Here is a 26,103-nt window from a genome sequence, read left to right as displayed (position 1 = left end):
GATGAACTTTTATTCACACCACTAAAAGCTAAACCTGTTGAAAAATTATACAAATCTCAGTTCAATATATATTTAGGTTGTTGTAAAAGTTCATACGTTTTCATGAATCTATTTCAAACTGTAATATATCGATGAATACTTATTCTATTTGATCGGAATAAGAGTCATTTGCTTGAGTGTACTGTTTCTAACACAAGTATATTTATTCCATCAGCATGAAAATTTGGTATTCGACGAAGTCGAATTGGCCATTGGTGAATGTTTTACTGGTGAGAAAGTTATCGAAGTGCTTGAAAAGATGGTGGTCGATTGGCATCTGGGGAGTATGGTGGCTGATGTCGAACTTCTATGCTATATTCGTTTATTTTTGGACGGTGATTTGTGAAACGTCCGGATGGACGTTATCAGTACCAGCTGATGTTGATACGAATCTCATTACTTTTCGTTGACTCCCTCACAATTGGACTCTGCTGTGATACTTTGTCCCGGTTGAAGGAAGTTTTGGTGAATCTCACCAGCGGCTGACCACTGTGATCTTTTTGGTGAGTTTTCGCCTTTGAGAAGTGCATCGATATCTAACCACTGTTCTGCTGTCGTAAAAAATTCACTTTCCATCACATGTGAGAATCCCATCCAAAAAAGGGTTGTTTCGGTTGCGCAGAAGCAAAGAAAAACATATTTCGAAACGTGACAATTTCTGTCGATAGTTCAGATAGTGGAGCACCCACTTTTTGAGCTCACCACCCTTTCCATCGACACTATCGTTGCTGAATTCCTGATTGATTTTTCGGGCTGTTTTGACAGCGCTTTGGTTTAATTTGAAATCGTAGAGAAAACCTCTCCTAAAATCGCTCAACAACATCATATAATAATAAGCAGAGAAGAGTCAAAAATTTTCAAGTTGGAAAAAAATCAACTATATCAGTGTATAGAGTATAAAAATCTCTATCGATCAGTAAAAACCACGATGTATTAGACTAAATATTTATTGAGGTATAATAATAAGGTTTATTTGGATAAAATTCAACATTATATCTTATAAACTATGTAAAACACATAAACAGGAGATAAACCGCAAAGCCATTGGCTGTCCGCGGTGAGGGTGGTTCATTATTAGTTATTTGTTCCGTAAGTATTTCAAATTCAAATTATGTAATACAATGTAGGTTGCTAGGTTGTAGGTTGTAGCTACAAAAACCCTTACCTGTCGTACTTCTCAATCAACTTCTCGAAATCGATGTGAATATTTTCTCTATCATCGATGGCCTTCTGAGAAGCATATATTGCTTTTTCAAGCTTCTCCTTGAGAATATCAACCTCCGACAAGGCATCATCTCGTTCGATTTGAAGCTTCTGCTGCAAAGAATGCGATTTTTCCCATCTATCTTTAAGAACGTCCAGCTCGGTTTCGATGTCTGCTCTTTCCCTCTGAACTTTGGAAATCTGGCTGAGCTGCATTTCGACTCTCTCTTTGAGTTTTTCGCATTCGTCTTGGAAGCTATCTCTCTCTTTTTGTATTCTGGATATAGCATTCTGTAAAACCGCAACGATTATTAATTTTAATGATTAAGATCACTAAATGAATTTATTGCAATAGTATTTCTGCTATCAACAAAAATTATCACTTAGACATCTACTTCATACTCAAACCAGACTTCCATATACTAACTGTTATAGATCATCTATAGTTCTTTATGTAAATATCCAAGTATTCGTATCGATAGCAACAATATCTAACCTGCGATTTTTCGACTTTGTCCCTAAGTCGATCTGCTTCTGATTGGACCGATTCTTTTTCTTTCTGAAGACGAGCAGATTGGCCGAGAACCTTGTCCAATTGCGACTGGATGTTCTCTAAATCGTACATTACTTTTTCTTTCTCCAGTTGTATCTGATGAAAAAAAACAGAAAAAATTCAATGAAAAACTAGTATTTTTTTGGAGTATATTGAGTATATCTGTAAACTCAAGATGTGATATGTAATTTTCAAATAAAATAAGACTAAAAGTTGAGAACAATAGGCATTGGGTCTACGTTGAGATTTAGATATTTTGATGCATAGTTCAACCTTTTGGAAGTCTTTTGGAAGTAATGATAAGTTTCTGAGGGATATATTTTGCATAACCTTCACTGTTTTGCTGTTGTCACCAACTTCTTCCCATTTATTTATATTTATAGCTAAACGAACCAGACTCATCAAAAAACGATACATTATAATTCAGCATTCGTATTTGAAAGTAATTTTTCTTATGATTCATAGAAACTAGTTATGGATGATACGAAGACTATTCAAGAAATTATAATACAAATGTTCTTCAGAAAAAAATTATTCATGCTTTCAAATTTCAATTCGATAGCACTTCCCATAAGTTCTGAAACTTTCTGAACATTAGTACTAGAGTATTTTAGTAAGGTGTATTCCAAACCTTGATGATCTTTCCGTCAATTTTATATTTCAATTCCCTGAGAAAATATTTGAATAGAGATAGAACCAGATATTACGAGAAGCCAAATCTGTGTTCAAGTATATATCAATGTTCGAGAAATCCATCTATGTAATAACTATTGTTAATATGATGCTGTGAAATTTGGTGTCTGGGTTGTTTCTCATTGAAAACTTGCAACTTAATCCCGTTTCTATTCATATTTGTGTTTACTCACTATTCGACACGTGATCATGGGTGACACATATGTGCAAATACCGAGACGTGCGGCAAGCTCCCTAAAAGTAAGATGTGGTTATTAATAGGAGTTAATAACCTTTTGTTTTGTATATAAGTGAAAGATTTCGTTTCTAAATAACTTTATTTTTTGCTGGATGTATCGTCATAAACAAGATGTTATGGAGTAATACTACTATTATTATTATTTTTCGAGTTTTTATAGTCATTTGTTACTATTGTCACTTTTTTTCTGAGATTTCTAGTATCCATATATTGTTGAAGATTAACAACTTTTTTACTTCGATAACCACCAACTCGTTAATGTTTTATAATGGCCGCAACTATTGATCTCATATGTTATGCAAGGGCAATTGAAAATGAAAAAGGCACATCAAAGTCCTTCAATATGACTATATCCATGTGTTCCATAGGTCTATTTTGTGTATAAGGATCTGGTCGGTCGAAAGCCGGTCGGTTCGACGTGGGTGCATTGTTCACTAACTCAAATCGATCGCCGTGTTGATCGATGGTTCAAGCCGCAGGCTGAATATTCGATTTCCACTTGCTATCGTCCAACCCGTGTTAGGAATCCCACGTTCGAAGGTAAGACCTCGTTAATCCCTAATCCGCACAAGGTTAGACATCTGAGGGTTGTCTTCCATAGGCTTGCGACGGCTGGTTAACGAAAAAACATACTTCAATGGCGAGTAAGTAAATGAATTGCACAAGTCGACAAACGTATCATGTGTGATGTCTGCAAAAGCAAAAAGTCTGCAGACTCACTAAAATGTTCAAATATGGTATATATACGAGACTACGTGAAACTGCAAATCAGTTTGAATCACAACGCAAAATAGTTCGCAAGCGAAGAAAGCGACAGTGAAATAGTGGAGTGAGACAATTACAAATTGTGATTGGAGTACAGTATTCGGTTGTAATTTTGAATTTAAGATTCAAGTTGACTAATTATTGTTACATTGGCAAGAAATGCTAGTTTTTAACTAGTTGTAACCAGTTCGTAACTTCCAGGGTCAGATTTCAGAAAATATTGTTGAGGACTCTTGTAAAAATTCAATCACCTATTCTGTTTTTAAGACGATTAGTTACTCTATTTGAGTAACATAAGAAGTCATATATATCCTTAATTTTTTTTAATCTTATGTTATCAAATTATGTTCGAACCTTTTCTATTAGCTATCACTCACCCTTCTGGTCTCGCCAAGTGACTTGTCTAACTTTTCTTGCAGCTTGTCGACCTCGGTCTGTGCTTTGTCTAGAGCGTTCTGTAGTTTGTCTTGTTGCTGTTGAGCCTTTCCCAAGGTCGCCGACGTACGCTCCAGTTCTTCTTGAGCCTTCTCCAGCTCCGCGTACGCCGGTCCTTGTCCGAATGCAGCTTGGCCGTGGCGGACTGGTGTCTCTCCAGTTCCTCCCGAAGGCTGTCTTGTTCTTGGTGAGAGTTTTCTAGTCGGGCCTTCAAGATAATAATTAAGAAAATGGTATGAAAATCTGCATTTATTTCAAGTAAGGGAACATCTATCCGATAAGAAAAACTCTTCTCTTCTATCAGGAAGTTTATTCCACATAGTAGCAGTTCCCTAAATGGAATAGTTCTCAACAGTGAAGTTTGAAGTGTTCTGACAATGAGCAGTCACAGTTCGTCGCGAATTTCTGATATTTATTTTATTGTTCATTCGTTTTATTCTATTTTATTTCCCATACAGACTTAAAACAGCCTGAATACATGGAAATTTTTATTACAAATCAATTGTGTGAGCTTATTTGTATACATATACACTGGAAGATTCATTTTCAAACTTTTTCTCTACGATCACAGTTATATTTCTAATAAATAATTAATAAAATCATATTTCAAACCTGAGAAGGAATAACGAAAATCTAAATTTTCTAAAACATCAATTTTATTTGCTTTACGAAGCATGGTTGAGAGAGGACTCAGAGCAGTTATTTTTTTACTTGCCTTGGGTAGTTTAAAAAGGATTGGACTTCTTGTAGGATACTGAGGAACATTAAAATCTATGAGTTCAGTATGTTTATATTGTTGTTTATCACCTTTTATAAAAACATTATTTGTGTTACATCCCGTCCAATATAACGAGATAATATTTTGAAATGCTGCCTCAAATTCATTGATCTGGCTTTTGTGTAATCCGGCCAGCATGTTTTTCTTCATACTACAGATATCTCAGTAACTTATTTTGTATTTTTTCGGCTCTGTTTAAATGCATGTGTGGTTGGGATTTCCAAATGAGCGAACAAAATTATAATATTGGTCTTACAAGTGTGATATAAAGATATTTTATCGTGAATACGTTCACAAACGAATAGCTAGATCTTATAATAAATCCCAACATATTGTTAGCCCTTTTACAAATTTAATCAAAATGTTTCGAGAATGACAAAGTTTGATTATAAATAATCCCAAGATCTTTCACTTCATTTTTTCTGTTGAGGAAAGTATTTGTAATTTAATTCAATGGGGTTTTTTCGCAAAGAAAAGGTAACGATATTACATTTATCAAAATTAAAGTATAATTTATTTTCTATGGACCAATTATATATTCTATCAATGTCTTTTTGTGGTGCAACACAATCTCTGATGATTTGAATTTCTTTCTTAAAAGCATTTGAAATCATTTGCAAAAAGAAGCCCTTTAGAAAAATGTAAACATGATGTTAGATCATTGTAGATCATTGATGAATAAAACAAACAGCAAAGGCCCCAAGTTTGATCCCTGTGGGACATGCGAGTTGATTTCATAGGGATCAGAGTAAATACCATTATATCTGACTACAAAGTTACGATTCTGGAGGTTTAATTGATGAAACCATGGTTTATAGCAATTTTGTTGAGTTTTGAAAGCAATATGTCATGATCAACTTTATCTAAAGCTTTCGAGAAATATGTATAAATCGTATCAAGTTGCTGTTCATTTTCAAAAGATTTGTAAACATCACAACACAACAAAAAAATATTTTTTGAATGTTTCCTACACTAAATTAGTCAATATCTACTAATTTTGGGGTCATAAAAACGAAAATAACAATGAAAAATTTTTATTAGCTCTGGTTTTTGAGATACACAGTACTTAATCTTAAAGAGTAGTTATACTATACGTGAAAAGTGAAAGTACATAAAACAATATGTTATGAATATGTTTAGAATATTTTAAGTACAAAATTAATAAAAAAAAACATTATTCTTAGTGTTTTGACAAATAAAAGAAGTTTGTACCACCAAATTTCAATTAAGTCCATCCGATTCATTGTAAGATCGCTGTCGTTTAGCTTGTCTTTTATAAAACACTTCTGGAGCATTCCTACACACAGACCAGCAGTAGTCTGCAAGCATTGCTTCATTCCAACGGCCCTGATATCTCTGTTCCATTAAGGCAATGTCTTGATGGAATCTTTCTCCATGTTCGTCACTCACAGCTCCACAGTTTTGTGGGAAGAAATTAAGATGAGAGTGAAGAAAATGAATTTTTAAGGACATGTTGCATCCAAGTTGGTGGTAAGCTTGAAGAAGCTCTTTAACCAATGCTGTGAAGTTATCATCTCTTTTGTTACCTAAAAACCCATGTACAACCCCCTTGAAGGCTTCCCAGGCTCTTTTTTCATTTCCTGTTAAAATCATGTCAAAAGCAGGATCATTTACGATTTCACGGATTTGAGGCCCAATAAAGATGCCTTCCTTGACTTTAGCATCACTCAAACTGGGAAACTTTGCTCTCAAGTACTTTAAAGCTTGTCCTTCCTGGTCCATGGCCTTCACAAAGTTTTTCATTAGTCCCAACTTAATATGTAATGGGGGAAGGAGAACATCCTTAGGATCTACAAGAGGCTCATAAACTACATTTTTCTCATTGGGGTTTAGGTCTCGTGTAGGCCAGTTGATTTTTTTATAGTGAGATTTTCTATCCCGACTGTCCCACAGACACAAAAAACAACAGTACTTGGTGAACCCTAATTGCATTCCTAGGAGTATAGCAATGACTTTCAGATCACCACAGATGTGCCACTTGTGTTGTTCATATTTGATTGATTGGAGAAGTGTTTTCATATTTATACACGTTTCCTTCATGTGAACTGCATGACCTATAGGAATAGAGGGTAGCTGATTTCCATTACGCAGAAGTACAGCTTTTAAGCTGAGTTTTGAAGAGTCTATAAACAGTCTCCATTCAGATGGAGTGTGATCCAAATTCAAGCAGTCCATCAAACCATTAACATCAGAACAAACTACGAGGTTTTCTTTTTTCTCAAAAAAAGGAAGCAAATCTTTTTGACGCTGTCTGTACTGAGATATTTTCACATCATGTTTTAGAAGATTCCACTGTTGTAGTCTTGACCCTAACAGCTCAGCCTTTTCCTTAGACAAGCGAAGATCTCTTATAAGGTCACTCAACTCTGCTTGACTAATTCTGTGCGGATCACTAGACCTATCGCTTACCTCAAAATCAGGGTCATAGGATGTAGAAGGATGGGTTGCTCTTTCTAAACAGTCTTCATCACCTTCCTCTAAAATTTCATAGTTTTGGGGTGGAGGAGGGACTGGCAAATTGTCTGAGTGTGGTACAGGCCGAAGAGCAGATGGGAGATTAGGGTATTTAACCGTTCCTCTTTTCTTCATAGATAAACCTTGCTTAATGGGAGGAGTTAAGCAGAAATAACAGTCGTCTGTATGATTGGTAGGCTCACGCCAAACCATAGGTACTGCAAAAGCCATTGTCCGGTTTTTATTTTTCAGCCACTCTCGCAATATGACGGAACAAGAATTACAACATATATGAGGAGCCCATGATTTATCTTGGTCCCCAACTTTCACACCAAAATAATGTTCATAGGCTGTCTTAACGATAGGTGTCATTTTACGTTTCTGAGCCTTAAATGTTATTTCACCACATATATAGCAAAAGCTATCGACAGAATTCACACACTTTCGAGGCATTTCAGATCAGCACTTGAATTAATTAAAAATCAACTTCACACGATAATTTCAATAGCAACCACGTGCGTACAATTGACAAACTCACATAGGTTATGTTTACTACTTAAGAACAGCTGATGAGAGGGGTGTTATGTAAACAAACATGTGTACCAACTGTTGGTGATGAAATATTTCATTTGTTGAAAACTCAATATACAAATATATAATATAATGATACTATATCTTGAAAACAAGAGCTAATATATAATTTTTATGGTCACTTTCGGTTTTAACACGTGGAAATACATTGAAATCATCTAATTTCAACCCCGAAACAAAAACTTTGTTGTGTTGTGAATTGGTGAATAGAAATAAATTTGTATTTATAGATTTTCTATCAACAAAACCATGTTGCCACTCATCAACAGTATTTTGAGCATGAAAATAAATTTTGTTATATAGGATTTGCTCAAGCAATTTTGCCAGTGCGCATATTATGGAAATTCCCCTATAATTAGTGATACCGTTTTTGTCCCCGATTTGTAAATGTGTACACATATGGTGGAATCAAACATGCCAAGTCACTTGAACACCTCCCGTGAAAGAATCTGTAAAAGAGCGACAAATGTCCAACCTTTCTTCCATGTTCCACACTATCAAGGTTGCAAGTGATGCTTGTATTTCCAATCAGGCGAATGACAGTTTTCTGGATGGAATCCAGTAGCTTCAGGGCATGCTTAAGCTATGAGAACAATACTCCAAAAAAGGTCTGATCTGAGCTTTATAAAACATCGAATGTTGCTGAGATCATTTCGAGAGAGATTCCTATATTCCGAAAAAAAATTCCTAGTGTATACAGGTGAGGTTATCTAGAGAAAATCGAAACCCTTTCATCAGAATATATGACTTCGGCCTTGAAATTCTACAGCAGATTCTCTAACGAAAGCTTTGTAGAAGAAAGAAAAATGATATTTTTCAAAAGTTTGATTTGATTTGATGATAATTCGAAGAGAAAAGGCAGTATAGGAAAAAGGGGTTTTTTAACCAGCTAATATTATGGTAAGAATTCAGTGACATCATATGTCAGTAGTTTTGGAAGTATATTCTAGCATCCATCAGTTGAGGTTTCTTATGATCATAAGGAAAACGTACTTTTTCATACGATGAGACATGGTTCGAGATGAATCCAATAAAGTAGAGAAACGATATGCTTTTAAATCGAACCATCAGAAAATTTTTTGTCAAAAAATAACCAGAAGTTGGTGTTGACATCACATCTTGATATTGCGCAGGATACAATCAAACAAAAGTTTGGTCACCAGTACAAACTATAAGATCAGACTCTGAGGCGCCAGACCCATCGACATAAGACAACATAAAGTCAGAAAAAAGATAGTCATTTGGAGCTGGTTCAACACTGGCTCAATGATTTGCATCGAGCCAAATTTTTCACAATGGTCATGGCTTACTGAGTTCGGTGAGATTTTCTATTTCTCTGCGATGGCAAGTGAAAAGGCCCGGACGAGGTATTGCGTGTACGAAGTCAATGAATTGTATTGAATAGAAGAACATTCTGGTATCAACAGGACCCTGACTTGAGTTCGATAAAGGTATAACTGTGATAACTATCGCCGTAATATAAATAATTGAACGTGAACAAACAATGAAATAAATATAAGAGCATTGACCGAAGAGTCAATTTGAATTAGTCAGCTGAACAATTCAAAAAATAATTTGAAAGCGAGAAGAGCAATAATGAAATTGTGTAATAATTGAATTGAAGTATAGTGATCAGTTGTGATTTGGAATCAATAAATGGAGTTTTTGAATTTGAATAGGTATACTAGTTATTTATTTTCCAAGAACTCATGCACCCCACCATTCACTGGTAAGAATCTGTTCTACTCAGTTATTCAAGGAAATAAATAGTACCACCAATCAATTTACTCACCTTGAGGCGGTATACTTCCCCCTGAGACTTTTCTAATTTCTCTTGAAGGGAAGTTGCTTCTTGACGTGCTCTTTCACTGTCAGCTTGAGTAACTCTGAGCTCAGCTTGGCATCTTCTGAGATCGGAGGAGCTCTTATCAGCTCGTTCTTGCATTCTGTAAATAATTGCGTGGAAAAAAAAGGCATTTTTTCAGTGATTGAATAAAAAGAAACAAATAATTCAAGTGCTTGTTTTTATTTCATTATCATTGTTAGACAATTTGAAAATAGACTTCAATCTCAGCGAAAATATACTGAAACAGGAAGCAGGTGCGATTTTTTTCAGGAATAACTACATAAAATCGAAATTGATTGTTTTTTTTCCAATTCCACTACACAAGAAAGCTTTTAGTGAACCAATATGGTGAATTTGGCAGAAAGAGTTTGTCACCAAAAAGTTAGGAATTTGGAGTTCGAAAAATAAATTTCACTGAAGAAAATAGCTACTATGACCACTAGGTGGAACGGTGTTTCAAGCCGAGAGGTCAGACGATCGATTTCCAGTGCTTATCGTTCAACCCGTGCTAGGAATCACACGTTAGATGGTAAGACCTCGATAATCCTAAGCTCGCGCGAAAGTTTGTCATTCGTGGAAAGGTGACAGCAGGTTAACGGAAAGATTGATTTCGAATGGAACAGTGATAATATAGATAATATTATTCATTTCAAAACAATCACTTTTCCCAATCACCAAAAATGCAATACTCTTCTCGACGCGCTTTTCACCAATCAAATTGACGTCTTCAGGAGATGTAGAAAACTGAAGACGCCAACTTGTACGCCAACAGTATTGCATTTCTGGTGATTGAGAAGAGTGCCAGAGGTTTCTGTCTTTCCTTTCATCTATTATGGGTTTCGAAATTTTTTCACTACAAATTAGGACTTTGCACTCGTACATTTCATTCAGAAAAAATATCGAGGCATTTTGGAGTTGCACAGTGCGAAAGTGTAGAAAAGTGTGTACTGTCCTGAATTGTATAGTTTGTCTCGAACACAGAGTATCAAATCCGAAAAAATAAGTAATGCATGAGATGAAACAATTCCATGATATGAAATTAGGTATGAAATTTTGTATTTGGGAAGTACATATGATGTATTCACTAGTAGGTAGTAGATTAATACACCAAATGCTCATTTCCTTGCCATTGCTGAATATCTGAAAGGTTTATTCGCGAGACTAGATATTCCAATTATATTGATTTCTGATGGCGACCCTCAGTTCAATTCAAGTTACTTTCGAGAAGTTTCTGAAAAGTGGGTCTTCAATTTTACATCATGTCCAGCCCTCGATACCCTCAGTAAACCGGGATGGTGAACAGAGGAAAGCAAACTTTGAAAAACTGTTACTGAAAGCAATGGAAGATAGGAAGTAGATAGAGTTGGTTTTGTTAATATATATAAACACTTCCATGGGAAACGGCATTTCACAATCTCGGCTAATGATGTCTCGTAATTTACGAGATATTCTACTGAGCACTAAGATCTGAAACCACAAAATATCAAAGACAGAAGACAATATTATAATTGTTCTTGTAAATATTTGAAACAGTTATCAAACTCATTCGGGATCGAAATGGTCGTGGTAGAAAAAAATGATGAAACAAATATCATCCGAAATCCAAGGTTCATTCAAACTTTGGCAAATCAAAATGATCTACCACCTGAAAATAATGATGTCGATATGACTGATCAATATGAGTTTGAACTTTCATCTTTATCGGATAACAGTAGTTACTGCTGCACTAATCCTGACGCAACATCATCTGGTAGATCTGATGAAAAAACTGACAAACTAGTGTAGTATTAAAAAAAGACGAGATGTCAAAAATACTGGAAAAATTTCTCCACGTCTTCTTTCAGACCGTTGAAAAGATGATGTAATTCTCCCAGATTTGCCCTCTTTTGATTACTGGAATGGACCCACAACAATATTTTTGTGACTATTTTGTTCTACATTCAAAAATGCGGCCAGTATAATGACGACTTCTTCGAAGAACTTCTAGTGATAGACATGTTCCTGTCATCGCTCGATGTCAACTGAAATTCCCTTGGAATCGAACAAACATCACCTTCAGTATGCTAGTTGTAGCAGGTGAGTGGCGGGGTGAGTGGCGGGGGATCACTGTCTCTCTTTTATGGGTGTTTGACAGTCCCCCGGTGCAGACCACACGGTACTCACCCAGTAAAGTTATCGGTCAACCACCCAATCCCGCATCTGCGGGCAACAGGCATTGGCCGATTTCAAGCTAGATGTGTGGGAGAGGTATCTCGCAAGAGCCCTCGGCGGTTACTCATCCAACGCTGGAAAGGTAGCTTTCCTAACATGAGTGCCCCTTGGGGTAACGTAAGAGTATACGGTGCAGACCACACGGCGTACACCCAAAAGTTGTTGATGAACCGCCCTATCCCGCACCTATACGGGTAATGGGCGCGACATCTTCGACATATGATGTGTGGTAGAGGATGCTCGTGAGAGTCCTCGACGGTTATTCATCAAACGTTGGAAAGGGAACTTTCCTAACATGAGTTCTAGGGGGGAGGTGAGTGCCCGCTCGCGGCTGGAGGCTAGTGAGCCTCATCTCCAACTGGCGTTGGCCTCATAGGGGCAGCGGCTCCGCTAGCGGGTAAAGGGATACAGGGTTGTGGTAATCCATTCATGGGTGCATTGCAGCCCCATTCTGAGGCACTGGACGGCTCATGCTGTTCCGTGATCCTCGCCTGCTTCTGTACGGATCCAAGCGTTCGAGGTGTCGGGGCTCGCGGTCTTTCCGGGCTCTAGTATCCGAGTCTAGCCTTGGAGGGCACCAAGGCAGACGCTTGAGGTGTCGGAACCCGGTTGGACGGAGCTACTAGTATCCGAGCTTAGGACCCCGGCCAGCCACTTCCGGGACCATATTCCCAATTGATTTGGCATGGTTGGCGGGGGCAGGTGTGCGACGCGAGCACTCTCTGGCGAAAGAGGAGCTTAGTTAACTTGTACGAACGTTCGGTCGAACGCTGCCGATGGTCCTCTCTCTTGGTTAGCCACACTAAGTAGATGTAAGGAAGCAATTCCGGGTTCGGTGAGCGGGAGGAAGCCCTGCGAAATCCTGTTGGTGTGGGTGAGTGCTAGTTGTAGCTGCTACTACCCTTCGTCATCAGGCGACGGACAGCGCCGTGCTGTGCTGTACCAACTAGGCGACAAGCTTAAATGTATTAAACCGTAACAGCATTGTCGGTAGCAAGAAATAGTTGTTCACCGTTTTTATGTATACTCGACTAGAGAACTGTAAATGATTATTAAAACATAAAACAACATTGTTCATCTCTTCTGGCAACGTTGATAACATTTGAATTTTCCTCATCGCCTTTCTAATTTGTTAATTCTCTTTCAGAAAATACAAATCCAAACATCTCTAACATCCAATATAATAATTATCTTTATTATGTCAAGAAACCAATGAAATAGTGTGTGTTTGGAGAAGCTGTCAAACTATTCTTGTGATATGATTGTGTCACACCCTCTTCCCAATGAAAAAATATGGATGAATGCCATCTCGATAAGGGTTACATTGATGAAATAGATATGAAAATATGTCCTCCTGAAAACAAAACTATACGGAACCGAAGTTTTTCTTCGTTTCCATATACAAAGTCGCACACCTAGCTGAACTGTTTCGAAATTATGCTTGAAAGTCTGAAAGTATACCTGTCAAGTTCGTGAGAGCTGCTGTACGTAATACGCCCGAAAGTTGTAGTGGTCTGGGATCTCTCCATCTCCCCTCGTAGACGTTCATTTTCCAGTTCCAACCGCGCCAACCGCTGTCTCGCCGCCTCCCAGTCCGCTCCACTTCTTCCGACTTCCACTGCGGCTTTATCAAGCTCGGCCTTGGATTTGCCCAGCTCTGATTGAGAACTTTCCAGTTTCGCTTCCAAACGGTCTCGGTCGTTTTGGGCTCTGGAAAAAGAGTCATCACTGTCTTTTCGGCATGATTATTCATCAAGGGGAGAAAAATCTAGAGACGGGGGGGAAGGGTAGCTGAATTATTTTTGTTTTGGATGTTGGGAAAGAAAAATTAGTTCACATATAGAAGGAGTGCAACCAGTTGTTGACTTTCCGATATTGAAGGCAATTATCTCCACTTATTATTAATTATATAAGTTTTTCACGAGTAGCAGAATGTTAAAGAAATTGAGAAAGAATTGGAACTCAAAATTGACAATGGGATATAGTTTTAGGTACTGAAAAGATTATTTCAGTTCCAATGTATGGGGGCAGAGTATCCGTTGGACAAAAGGAAGCCTGAAATCGATATGATATCAGATATATATATATATATATATATATATATATATATATATATATATATATATATATATATATATATATATATATATAACCCTTATTCACATCATACTGAAATACTTATACTTTTTGAATCAGTGGTACTGGTTTAAGGGTTTTTTCAGTTACTCCAACTGAAATGGAAAGCATGAAAACATGTATCGATGATGAGTTGAAAAATACTAAATCCTGCAATAGATATTTCAATTTTCTGTTATTCCCATTACGTAAAGACCTTATACAATTGAGTCGAAGGGTGTTTCACTAGATTAATTTCAGTAGCAGCACATATTTTTACATTCCCAGTTTCATACAAAACAATGTGGAAACTACCGAAGGAAAGAATGAAACAATCGAAAATGAACTTGTCACAAAGATGTGTAGATCATGCATAGGAGTTACATTCGGATACAAACTCGAAGAAAAAGTCCTCCCAAAACAACTACATTCATATGAATGATAAATTATACAAATGTCACTTTTTCCCTTTCAGTTCTATTCAACCACGTTCGTTGTTGAATAGAATCAGATATCATTCATAGGAATGCTACACAATATAACACGTGAAAGTTCCGATATAAAATTTCACTTAACATGGAACACTATCATTCTCAATGGTGGACCAATATGGCGGAATAATGGCGGAATAAGACACTGTTCAATCACTTCATCAGCACTGCTCTGGATAACATCAGAAGAAGCAATTTAGTCGTAACAATAAGATTTTATATCACGGAAGAGTCGAATCCACATATATCACGATGATAGTATGTAAAGACATGCATACGCTTATTTGCATTAATCCCAGCCAAAGGAATCTCATTTGAAAGGAACGGGGTATATTTTTTGGGGTATACTTATAGGGGAAGAAGAGTATTTGACTTCCAACTCCTTCATTTCCATACAATGAATGACCCGATAGTGTCCAGTCTGGAGAAGACTGGACCCGATAGTGTCCAGTCTGGAGAAGACTGGACACTTCGGGAGAAGGAAATACCAAGAGCGGATGAAGACTTAGACTGTTGAAAACAAGGCATATCGCCTCTATTTGGAAGTAGATGAAACAATGTGTTTCATTAAAAATGTTGAGCAAACATTGTGAACCAATCAGCTTTTTTGTGTTCCGAAAAGAACTGGTTTGGTCAAATGTGGAGCGACAATAAACCTTCGCGGGTTGCATTAGTCAGATATACACATGCACTAAGTACCTATCTATCAATCAATCAAATATCATTATTGTCTGAAGAACTACATCTTGTAGACAAAGTCATAAATAATATGTAAGATACAAAAATCTACATAAAAAAAAACATACACAATTTGAACAAAATACAATAAACATAAGCTAAAAATGTGAAATACACTGAGATATTCAGCTGCATTTTAACTGTTTTTTTGAATTTGTTAAGCACTATAATTTCTTTAATTGTTTGATCCCGTTGAATATAATTGGATCCCTAACAAGGGAGCTCGCAGAAATAGGCAGATCTATGTTACTATTGTGGCTACGAGTATTATATGAGGAAGGGGGAGATGCACAAGAATATTTTTTTTATCAAGCAAATTGATTCCAAGATAAACAAGGCAGCTACTGCCAAAATACCGTGAGCTATGAAAAAAGGCTTGCATGGATCCCTGGGAGCTGCTTTGCACATATATCGGACAGCCCTTTTTTGGAGCACAAAAATCATTTGAAATAAATCTCTAGAACAGACTCCCCAGAAAGCAATTCCACATTTAATATGGGGATCTATTAGAGCGAAATAAGCTTGTCTTGAATGGGAGTAGCCTAGTTCTCTAGAAATCACTCTTAGTGCATAGCAACCTGAGGCAAGCTTCTTGCTTAAGTTCATTGTGTGATTTTTAAATTTCAGTTTATCATCAATGTTCAACCCTAGAAATTTATAATTATGTACCCTGTCTAAAATTTTGTCACCAAGGCAGATCTCAGGTAAGTTGCAGTGGAAAGTAAGTGTGCTAGTTTTATTGATATCAACTGATAACTTATTGCAGTAGCACCATTCTTTGATTTTGTTGATGTCAGCTGAAATGGCATGTTGAAGGTTAGTAATGTCCTTGTTGTGCCATAATGAAGTGGTGTCATCAGCAAAGAGAGTAATTGTGGCCGTTATATATATAGAAGCTAAGTCATTTATGTAGATAAGAAACAAAATTGGGCCAAGGATCTATCCTTGTGGTACACCAGATTTGATAGTTTGAGCAGAGGAACACTCGATTGTTTTAACTCCCTGTTTGCGACCTGATAAGTACGAATGGAACCAGTTGGGAGTGTTGCCTCTGAAGCCATACTGTTGCAACTTATTAAGAAGGATCTCATAGTTGACACAGTCGAAAGCTTTCGATAGATCACAGAAAATAGCAGTGACTGCTTCTTTAGCGTTATATTCGGAGTATATCGTTTCTAACAGAGAGAACATAGCATCATTAGTACCCTTATTTGCTTGGAATCCAAATTGACGAGGAGTAAGGATGTTATTATCAATGCAAAAACATAAAATTCTGCTTTTCACTAGTTTTTCTATGAGTTTAGCAAGGGTAGGAATAAGTGCTATAGGCCGGAAGTTGGAAGGGTCATCATTGGGTCCACCCTTATACAAAGGGATTATCAGAGATGTCTTCAGAAACGATGGGAACTCGCCAGATTCAAAAGACTGATTTATGAGTTGTGATAAAACCACTAAGGTTGAATAAGTTAGATTTTCAAAAATTTTAACAGAAATATCGTCTATACCTTTGCTATTCTTGTTTTTGATATTCGATATATTCTGCCTTCGAAAGAAATAATTCAAATGGATAAATGAACCACAGGAGAATGAAGAGCATCCGATAATATTATTTGGAAAACCCAACTAACTCATTTGTGCATACCATGCAAGCTCTAACCTAACCTAACCTAACCTAACCTAACCTAACCTAACCTAACCTAACCTAACCTAACCTAACCTAACCTAACCTAACCTAAACTAACCTAACCTACTCATTTGTGCATACCAAGCTCTCATTGTGCAATGAGAAGAAAAAATAAATCACTTGGGAAAAATAATGAAGTGTATGAAAAGTTTCTCAAATAATATAACTATTGTATCCATGAAGTCTTTCATCTTAATTTTCAAAATTTTTTAACAGTAGAGAACAAAAACTATCGAATTCAATCAATTTCCTACCTTTCTAGCCTGGCAGTGAGTTTTTCAACTTCGCTGTTGAGGCCATGAATCTTCATTTTGTACTCAGCGATTTCTCTCTCGTGTAACTCCCTCTCTTCCTGTTTTTCCTGTTCAGCACGATCCCGTTGTTCTCTCAGTTGGCTCATTTGTTTTTCCTTGTCGCCTATAGCTTCTTCAAGAGACGAAAGAGCTCCTTCGGAAGAGCAGTGGTGAGCTTGCATGGCAGAGAGTCTAGCTCTTGCCATGTCCACTTGATTATCTTTTTCTTTGAGGAGGTCTTCCAAATTTTCAACCTGGAATAAGTTCATGTGATGAAAGCATGAAAAAAGTATTGAATATCATGTTGGGTACTGTTGTGCCACCAGTTATTTCGTACAGTGCTATTAGATATATGTCATAGTTATTTTACGAATAGGTTCATTTGTTACAAGCATTAATTCAACTCCACCTGTTAGTATGTTGATCAGTTAGTGCGCGGAAAATAATCGAAATTGAATTCTGAGCCCTTCAGTCATGAGATCATAGCAAACTATGAATTGAATATAGTGACAATAATGAATTATAATCAAAGATAAAAATATTCTGTAATCATTTCACTAGACTCAATAATTTGTGCTGAATGAACCTTTTATTATTATGTTTACATTAACTAAATACGTTCCAATGAAGACTTGTTTCAGAGTTTTTTCATTATTTCATTTTCTGTATATTCGAATGAATCATTTATATTCATTATTTACATTATATTCCTGAATGTTTGAAGGTAATTGACAATGTTTCGTGATAAATTTCATTAGTTTAGATAACTGAAGTCATCACCCGAAGACGATGGTGGATACTAACAATCGAGACGTCGTGAAGTAACTTGGGTTTTAATCTCCTAAATTTTTAATTTCATTTTCAATTAGTTTTCAATTGTTCTACTCTTCACTTATGTTTTATTCTCACAGTTATTGAGTTATTTCATTTCAGAATTTTCTTGCTTAATATAATTGTTATTTTCCGCTATTTTTTTTTATCTTTTTTTTATTAGTTCTTCCAGGGATTTCAAACCATATCAGACAATGGAAGTCCGAACTAATGGAATTCATATTGCTGAATGTTTTTTCAGAGAAACTGATCTCAAGTGATATTTTTTTCTTATATTCTCATTTTTATAAAAACATCTCAAAACTTTCAAAAAACAGTTTTCAAAAAGGGTATGTTGAATAGAAACGATAGTTACGTGAAAGCTAAACTAAGTAAGTCTCCAAACTCCAGTTTTACCTTTTAACAAACAATTCTGTTTTTGGAAAAACAATGGAGACTGAATTCTTTTCGGCTGAAATATATTTTTGTGTCCACTAGAAAACTATAACTCAACCTGTTTCATTCGAAGATTTACAACGAATCACAAATTATTGTCGCCTATTCACCCAGAAATAATACAGAATGAGAACAAAAACGTTTCGGTGAAATTTTTAACAGCATGGAAGTAAGAGGTGCATATGTCGAGCATCAGTCGAGATCAAAATGATGTGAGTCAATTCAATTCATACGTATTATAGTTCATCCCTATTCAATAAATTGTACACAATTGGTTTGAAAATTTCACGGGCTTTCAAACGATGTACCGCTCAACCCCTATTCATATTTCGGGGTCGTTCAACCCATTGTTAGAGGTTTGGAGTACGGTGCATTGCTATAGGGTTGGAGTACGATGCTGCTGTTAGGAAAATAAAATGTCCCCCTCCAGTCTAAAGTCGACCTGTCCAAGAGTTTTCGATGGGTCACTTTATTATCTTTTTGTTTGTGTCACTCATTTGGAACAAAATGGATATGAATATATATTTTCCAAGAGAATTTCATTAAAGGGCAAGCTCTTTTACCAATCCCCAGACATGCAATAATCTCCTCGACGCACGTTTCACAATCCGAGCTGGTGGTTTCTTCTTGAGACGCCAGGAATCTGTTATAATCAGGAACCTTTTAGATAGGCTCGATTTAGCGAATCGTAGCGCTTGGAGGATTGCGAAGAGTTCCCCTGTGAGAATCGTATTGGTTTCCGGTAGTTTATAGGTTAGGGTAGTCTCAGGTGTAACAACTGCTGCTCCAGAATCTGTTTTGGATGCATCTGTGTAAATTTCCATGAATTCTTCATGATGTTGTAGGATTTCACGGAAGTTGTGGATTATAATTTGTGTGTTTGTGTTGTTTTTATTGAATTGGGATAGGTGGATGTTGATGATTGGTTGGTGTATCTGCCAAGGGGGAGGGGTGTCTAGGTTCATGGGGTAGAGAGGGGGAAATATCTGCATTTGAAGTGGCCTCATGTACCTTCGAATTCTCTCATAGAAAGGTGGGTCGGTTCTTGGTTGTTCGTATGCTGATAGAAAGCGTGTTGTTATTGTGTTTCTATATGTTGGAACGTTGTCGAGTAAAGCTATTCTGGCTGCGTAGGATATGCTTAATTGTTGTCTTCTGTGTTGTAGGGATGGGTCTCCGATTTCACATTCCAAGCTTGCAATAGGAGTGGTTCTGTAAGCTCCTAGGATAGCGCGTAAAGCTGAATTATGAAGGCTATCCAGTACTGATGGTTTTGCGGAGGCATAGGCAATGCAACCATAATCAATCTTGGAACGTATGAGAGCTCTATATAGAGTGAGAAGGGTCAATCCCTCTGCACCCCATTGTTTATGGGCTAAGTATTTCAAAAGGTTGAGCTTTTTGTGACACAAAAGAGTGAGATGTTTGATGTGTGCTTTCCAGTTGAGCTGTTGGTCGAATATCATCCCCAAAAATTGTATGTTGTCCGTAAAAGTCAAGTTTGTGTTGTATAATGTGACTGTTGGTGTCTCTACTGTCTTCTTTTTCGAGAATAATATGCATTTCGTTTTATCAGGGGAAAAGGTAAATCCTGTAGTCTTAGACTATGTTTCGAGCGAATGTATCTGATCCTGTATAGTGGTTCCCAGGGCATCAATGTTTCTACCTTCAGCGAATATTATTAGATCGTCTGCATAGAGTCTTGCTTGGACTGGTTTTTTCATGGACACAATGACGTCGTTGAGTGCTATAAGAAAAAGTGTTGGGCTTAGTATTGAGCCTTGCGGTGTGCCGTTTTACTGAGTTTTGTGTTGTGATAGTGTTCCGGCGAGACGGACTTGAAACGTCCTGTGGTTTAAGAAATGTTTGATGAAGGCTAATATATTTCCCTGATATCCCCATTCTTGAAGTCGGACTAGGATTTGATGATGCCATGCTGTTTCAAAGGCTTTATTGATATCAAAATAAATTGCCATACATTTCTGTTTGTTGGCAAACGCTTCATGTATTTGACTTTCCAAATCTATTATGTTGTCATGTGTCGATCTATGGGGTCTGAAACCGGACTGTTCTGGTATAATTTGTTTTTTGTTTTCAAGTGTCCAAATAAGTTTTTTATTAATGATTTTTTTCTAGCAATTTGCACATTGAGCATGTCAGTGAGATCGGCCTGTAGGACTGTAGATGAATAGCCGACTTATTTGGTTTCAGGATGGGGATAACGACTGCGTGCCTCCAGATTTGCAGAAATTTTTGTTCTATCCAAATTATGTTGAAAATTTGTAAAAGGAGAGTTTTCGCTACTTGTGGTTATTTAAAAATGATGTTGGAATATCATCAGGGCCTGGAGCAGTGTTCTTAAGTGATGTGAGGGCTTCTGAGAATTCTGATTCCGTAATTGGTGTGTTGATCGGATCTTGGTTGTTCTCTATCACAATAGGTGTGGATTCTTGGGCAGTTTTGTGTGTAAGAAATAGTAAGAGAGTAGTATATTGCAGTTCTAATATTTGGAAAAAGTGTTCGTTTCGGATTTATCCTACCAGATAATTGCGTGACGGTATTTCATGCTGAAGGAAATGAAATTCTATCGAACTGGCATTCTGTGTGAGTTATACCCGAATGATTGTGTTATTGGAAAACAGTTCGCGACAAGAAGTAGTGATGATTTTGATTGTCTCTGAATACATTTTGTTCGCCTCTGACCTCAAGAGTTATTTTCTGTTTGTTAGGGCAGAATGATTCTTATCGAAAATAATAAAAAAATGAGATGTTATTGTCTAATATTCATCTTGAAGAAAAGTGTTTTATATTCTCAACAATGAATATATCGATAGCCATATTGAGCAAACTGTAGCACAGGATATTTTCAAAAATGGGATATTTTCATTGGGCTATAACGACCCAAATAGTATAAACTTTAACGGCTCCAGTTAACTAAGTATAAACCGCTTTCTGGGTTTGTTGACCATGGTCTGCAGGTTTTTATGGCTGACATTTTGCGTATAGCTGCAGTTGATATTATGACATCAGATGAGTATCGTCTAACACAGTCCTAGGCGGAAATTCAGTCCGAAAACTCTGTAGACCACGAGCAACATACTCTAAAAAGTTCAATAACTCTAGTATGGCCCACTCTTATAGCTGAGTGACTTAAAATCAATAGAAGAATATGTAACAAAATGTCTGCAATCATATTTTCACTGATAATTCTGTACATATTTTCTTGCTTTCTATTTCGTTTTTGTATAATTCGAAGGCGAAGACGTGAAAAAACCTTTCAAAAGTTTTCAATGCCAATTTGGAAACGACTATACTGTTACATCAAGCAATATTCCGCTGTGCAAAAAAGAAATGTTAGCATATTATGACATAAAAACTGCAATTGCTTCTTATCGTGAACCGCCATCTTCAATCGAATTTGTGTTGTTAATCCTGGAGTTGTTAACAAATTTATTATCAGTGTATTTACCTTCATTTACCTTGTGGGATGTTTGCATCTTAATAAATATGTAAATGCCGTTTATAGTCTTATCCATTGGTTTCGCAGTGGTTTTTTGGAACTTACAACTTTAATTTTACATTATTTCACAATTTCCATTCGAAACATTTTTCCACTTTCAACAAATTATACGTTGAAAGAATTAAATTTTTTTTATATTACTGAACTTCTTTCAAAATTTTCAGCTAAAAATATATAAATATCCATGTCAATAGTCTTTGAAGTTTTGTTATTTCTCAATGTAGACAAAAAAAAGCGTTTGTTAGAGGGTTAATATTATAATTTGAATAATAAAAAGTACTTACGTGGAAGAGAGAGTCACATTTTTTCAACTTTCAATCAGCGTAGAAAAATAAAACACACACTGTATTGGCGAATATTTTGAAACCACCGTCTCCAGTTCGAATCGATGCAATTTTTTTCCTGGCTCAAGTTACCTTTTCGTATAATAACCAAACTTGAAGCAAGTGTCTGTACCTATTTCACGGAATCTTCTGTTCAACTAGTGGGTTTTGATTCAGAGGTACAAGGGAACATGCAGCTGCCATTTTACAAACCTTCTTGAAAGATGACAGTCATTGTTTGGGAACAAATAAGTAATGACGACCATTTATCTCCAGTTGCATTTACGAAGTAATTCTTTATAATTCCATTGGCTTGCATTATTTCTTGAACGCATTTGGGTTCAAAAACTATTATGACCTAAGTAAATATTTACTATTCATCAAACACTCTTGATTGAATTATTTTCTGATTGGTTATGAATCATATTTATTGAAAATCCAACAATGACTAACAACAACAAATCTAACAAATATTGGTCGAAAGTAAAGTTGTAGCCACAATTTCCAAATCGTTCAAAACACGATATTGTAGAGTGGCAAAATTAGACAATTTTGAATCGAAACTGCTGTTTTCAAACTAGATAGATGAAAATTGATGGCTGGGTCTTAGGTTCAAATTTTATGACAAACTCAATGGTCAATACCGCATATTTATTTATTTCATACACTATTCTACAGGATGAATCCAATTACAGAATAGGGAGTAACAGTGGCATTTACAAATATGTACTTACATAATATAATTTGTGAATCTATGCAAAAAAAAATAAAAACAGAAATGTCAGTTAGCTAAGAAATGTTTTTTGATATCTATAGTCTGGCAGTTGAATATATCTAGGACATGACTAACAGAATTAGAGGTTTCGCACATTGTATATATTGGAGTGTTGAGATGAAATGTGACACTATTCCTAGTCTAGGAACCCTAAAATTCAACATATGTAACAGTTGAGAGCAGGTGATGATATTGTTTATGACCTTGGATGAAAAAAGAAATGAATAATATTTACGTAATTGTAATGTAATTGTAATTGTAATGTAATTTACTACAAAAATTGTGAGTTACAAGCAAATCATAATAGGGTATTCCTACAGTAAGATACGTGCTTTCAAGTTTGAAAGACATATATTTTAGGAAGCGTCTCTGTAGGGCTTCTAATTGAATTATATGAACCTGATAGTAGGGACTCCACACAACAGATGCATATTCTAGCCTAGATAGAACAAAAGTGAAATAAAGTAATTTCAATGTTGAAGCTTTTTCGAAGTATTTTGTATTTCTAACTAAGAATCCATACATGCGATAAGCTTTTGTAGTGTCAATATGTTTATTGAAAGAGAGGGATGAATCAAAAGTAACACCTTGATCAGTGAGTGTGTCAGGACGCTTCAGAACTTGATTGTTCATGACGTAGTTGTGTTAATTCAAGTTTGTTTTCAGTGAGTAAGACATTACATTATATTTGGATATGTTGAGAGATAGATGTAAATCATGATGTGCTTTTGCTAAAAATTAGTAAATTTGGATTGTCGAGGAATTTTCTTGAATTGATTAAAAATTACTTGAGAAATAGATATTTCATTGTTAAACATAATGGGAACACTTCGGGAAAATTTTATGCTAATTCCGGTGTTCCTCAGGGATCAAATCTAGGACCTCTTCTATTCTTATTATTCATTAATGATTTACCCTCGGTCTTACATCATTCACATTGTCTGATGTTTGCAGATGATCTCAAAATTCTTAAACGTATCCAGACTGTTAGAGACTGCGTATCATTGCAAAAAGACATCAACAACATTGTGAATTGGAGTTATACTAATAAGTTATTTTTCAATATAAAAAAATGTTATACGTTAACAATATCCCGTTTGAAAGATGTGATCAAATTTGAATATCATATGGATGGAGAGGTCCTGGGTGAAAAAACCGAGGTGAAAGACTTAGGCATTACTTATAATAGTACTTTTTCCTTCAAAAAGCATATAATGGTATTAGTAAAATCTGCAAATCGTATGTTGAGATATTTAATGAGACAAACGCCTGAATTTAATAATATAAATACAATTAAATTACTCTACTATACTATAGTTAGACCAAAACTGGAGTTTGCTTCAATAATTTGGACAGGAGAATACAAAACTACTTTAAAAGAAATTGAAAAGGTTCAAAACAAATTTCTTCGATATCTCTATTTTAAAAAATATCATAAATGGCCCGATTACAAATTAATACGAACATCACGGCTAAGGAGCGAATTCAAAATATTATCATTAGAACAAAGACGCAATTTGTTAGCCCTGATATTCATATATAAAATAATTAATAATCGAATTGATTCCCCCGAAATCCTACACTTGATTCCGTTTTATGTCCCTTCACGCCGTACTCGACATACAATTTTGTTCAACATTTCTGTGTCAATATCTAGCACTAGATCACCTCTCGCAACCATGTTGATATTAGCTAATGAATTCAATGAAATAACGGATATTGATTGGTCTTTACCATATTCCAAATTCCGTAACACAATACTGAATAATATACTGAATATATGTTCGTGAAAATTAAATCTACCTAAATCTGTACCCCAACAGTTTTTATAGTGGGTACGTAATAAAAATATAGTTCTTTTTTAAGTTGAATTTACATTGTATATATTGTTAATAATAGGAATCCATGTAATAAAACTTAACAAGTTTGTATGGATCAAATAAATAAATAAATAAATTATTCGACACCATGTAGCAACGCGATGTAGCAGGGCGAGACGTTCGCAATCATTAGAACATGTTATATTGTGATAAAAGGAAATTGACATCAATCTCAGCTCCGATATCATTGATGAACATATTGAACAGTAGGGGTCCTAGATTTGATTCTTGTGGTACACCAGATTTGGCTATATATTCGATCATTAATGAACATAGTGATCAGTAGGGGTCCTAGATTTGATCCTTGTGGTACAGCAGATGTGGCTATGTATTCGATAGACTTGAGGCCATCAAGTTGGACATACTGCTTACGGTTGTAAAAATACGATGAATTTATTGGATAACCCAAAAGTCGAAAGCTTGTTGAGGATACTATGGTCAATTCTGTCGAAGGCTTTAGAAAAATCAGTGTAGATGACATCAGTCTGAGACTGACAATCAATACTCTCTGCAATACATTGAGTGGGTGTTACAAGATTGGTTGTGGTTGAACGTCCTTTCATGAAAAAGTGTTGATTGGGGCTAATAATGTTGCTGGCATGACAATATATTGTCTTCTCAAGAAGCATCTCAAACACTCTACAAAAGTTGCATATTATAGAAATTGGTCTGTAATTTAGCTCCATTTTTGTAAAATGTGCAGATTTTGGAAATTTTTCATATTGATGGTACAGTTGATGTTTTCAGGCATATATTGATCATCGTTTCAGAGTAACAGCATGTTTTCCAAAACTGTGCATTTTCGAAAAATTGCTGTAGCTATTTTCCTGTCATTTTTTGTTTTTATGACAATATTTCCGAAACACTCTTTACGTAGAACTGAATGGTGTGAAAAAACTTATTTTTCCAAATGAGATATCAATAGTTATCGTTGGAAAACTATTTATTTTCAACGAGACACCCTATATATTCCTGCATATTTCAATAGAGCTCATAATTACTTTTCCAAAGTTGTAGCACACCTCATGTTTTGCTGGAGTCATATTTGAAATACAGAGGTTTTAGGTTTTTTCATGTACAGTTTGAAACGCTCACGTTGATCAAGTAGGCTTTGGATGACGCGGTGATAAAACAGAAAAAAATTGTTCACTAGTAGTTGAAAAAGGCGAAGTTCAACCTTGTCCAGAGGTA

General features: G+C 35.9%; 1 protein-coding gene across 1 annotated transcript in view; it reads right to left on the bottom strand.

Moving 5' to 3' along the window:
- brp (ELKS/RAB6-interacting/CAST family member bruchpilot) overlaps positions 1-26,103 on the bottom strand; it is a 182,703-nt gene that overhangs the window by 28,733 nt on the left and 127,867 nt on the right. The window contains 7 exon segments of the mRNA XM_074180862.1: positions 1,205-1,533; positions 1,739-1,891; positions 3,869-4,035; positions 4,038-4,134; positions 9,563-9,716; positions 13,289-13,537; positions 17,110-17,402. Coding sequence (XP_074036963.1) covers positions 1,205-1,533; positions 1,739-1,891; positions 3,869-4,035; positions 4,038-4,134; positions 9,563-9,716; positions 13,289-13,537; positions 17,110-17,402 — 1,442 coding nt within the window.

The sequence above is a fragment of the Leptinotarsa decemlineata genome, unplaced genomic scaffold (genome assembly GCF_025532065.1).
Source record: "Leptinotarsa decemlineata unplaced genomic scaffold, Ldec_3_MD MMD2_tig00026307_RagTag_RagTag, whole genome shotgun sequence".
Taxonomy (NCBI): domain Eukaryota; kingdom Metazoa; phylum Arthropoda; class Insecta; order Coleoptera; family Chrysomelidae; genus Leptinotarsa; species Leptinotarsa decemlineata.
Note: the sequence above shows the minus strand (reverse complement) of the source record. Positions and strands in the feature narration are given on the sequence as shown.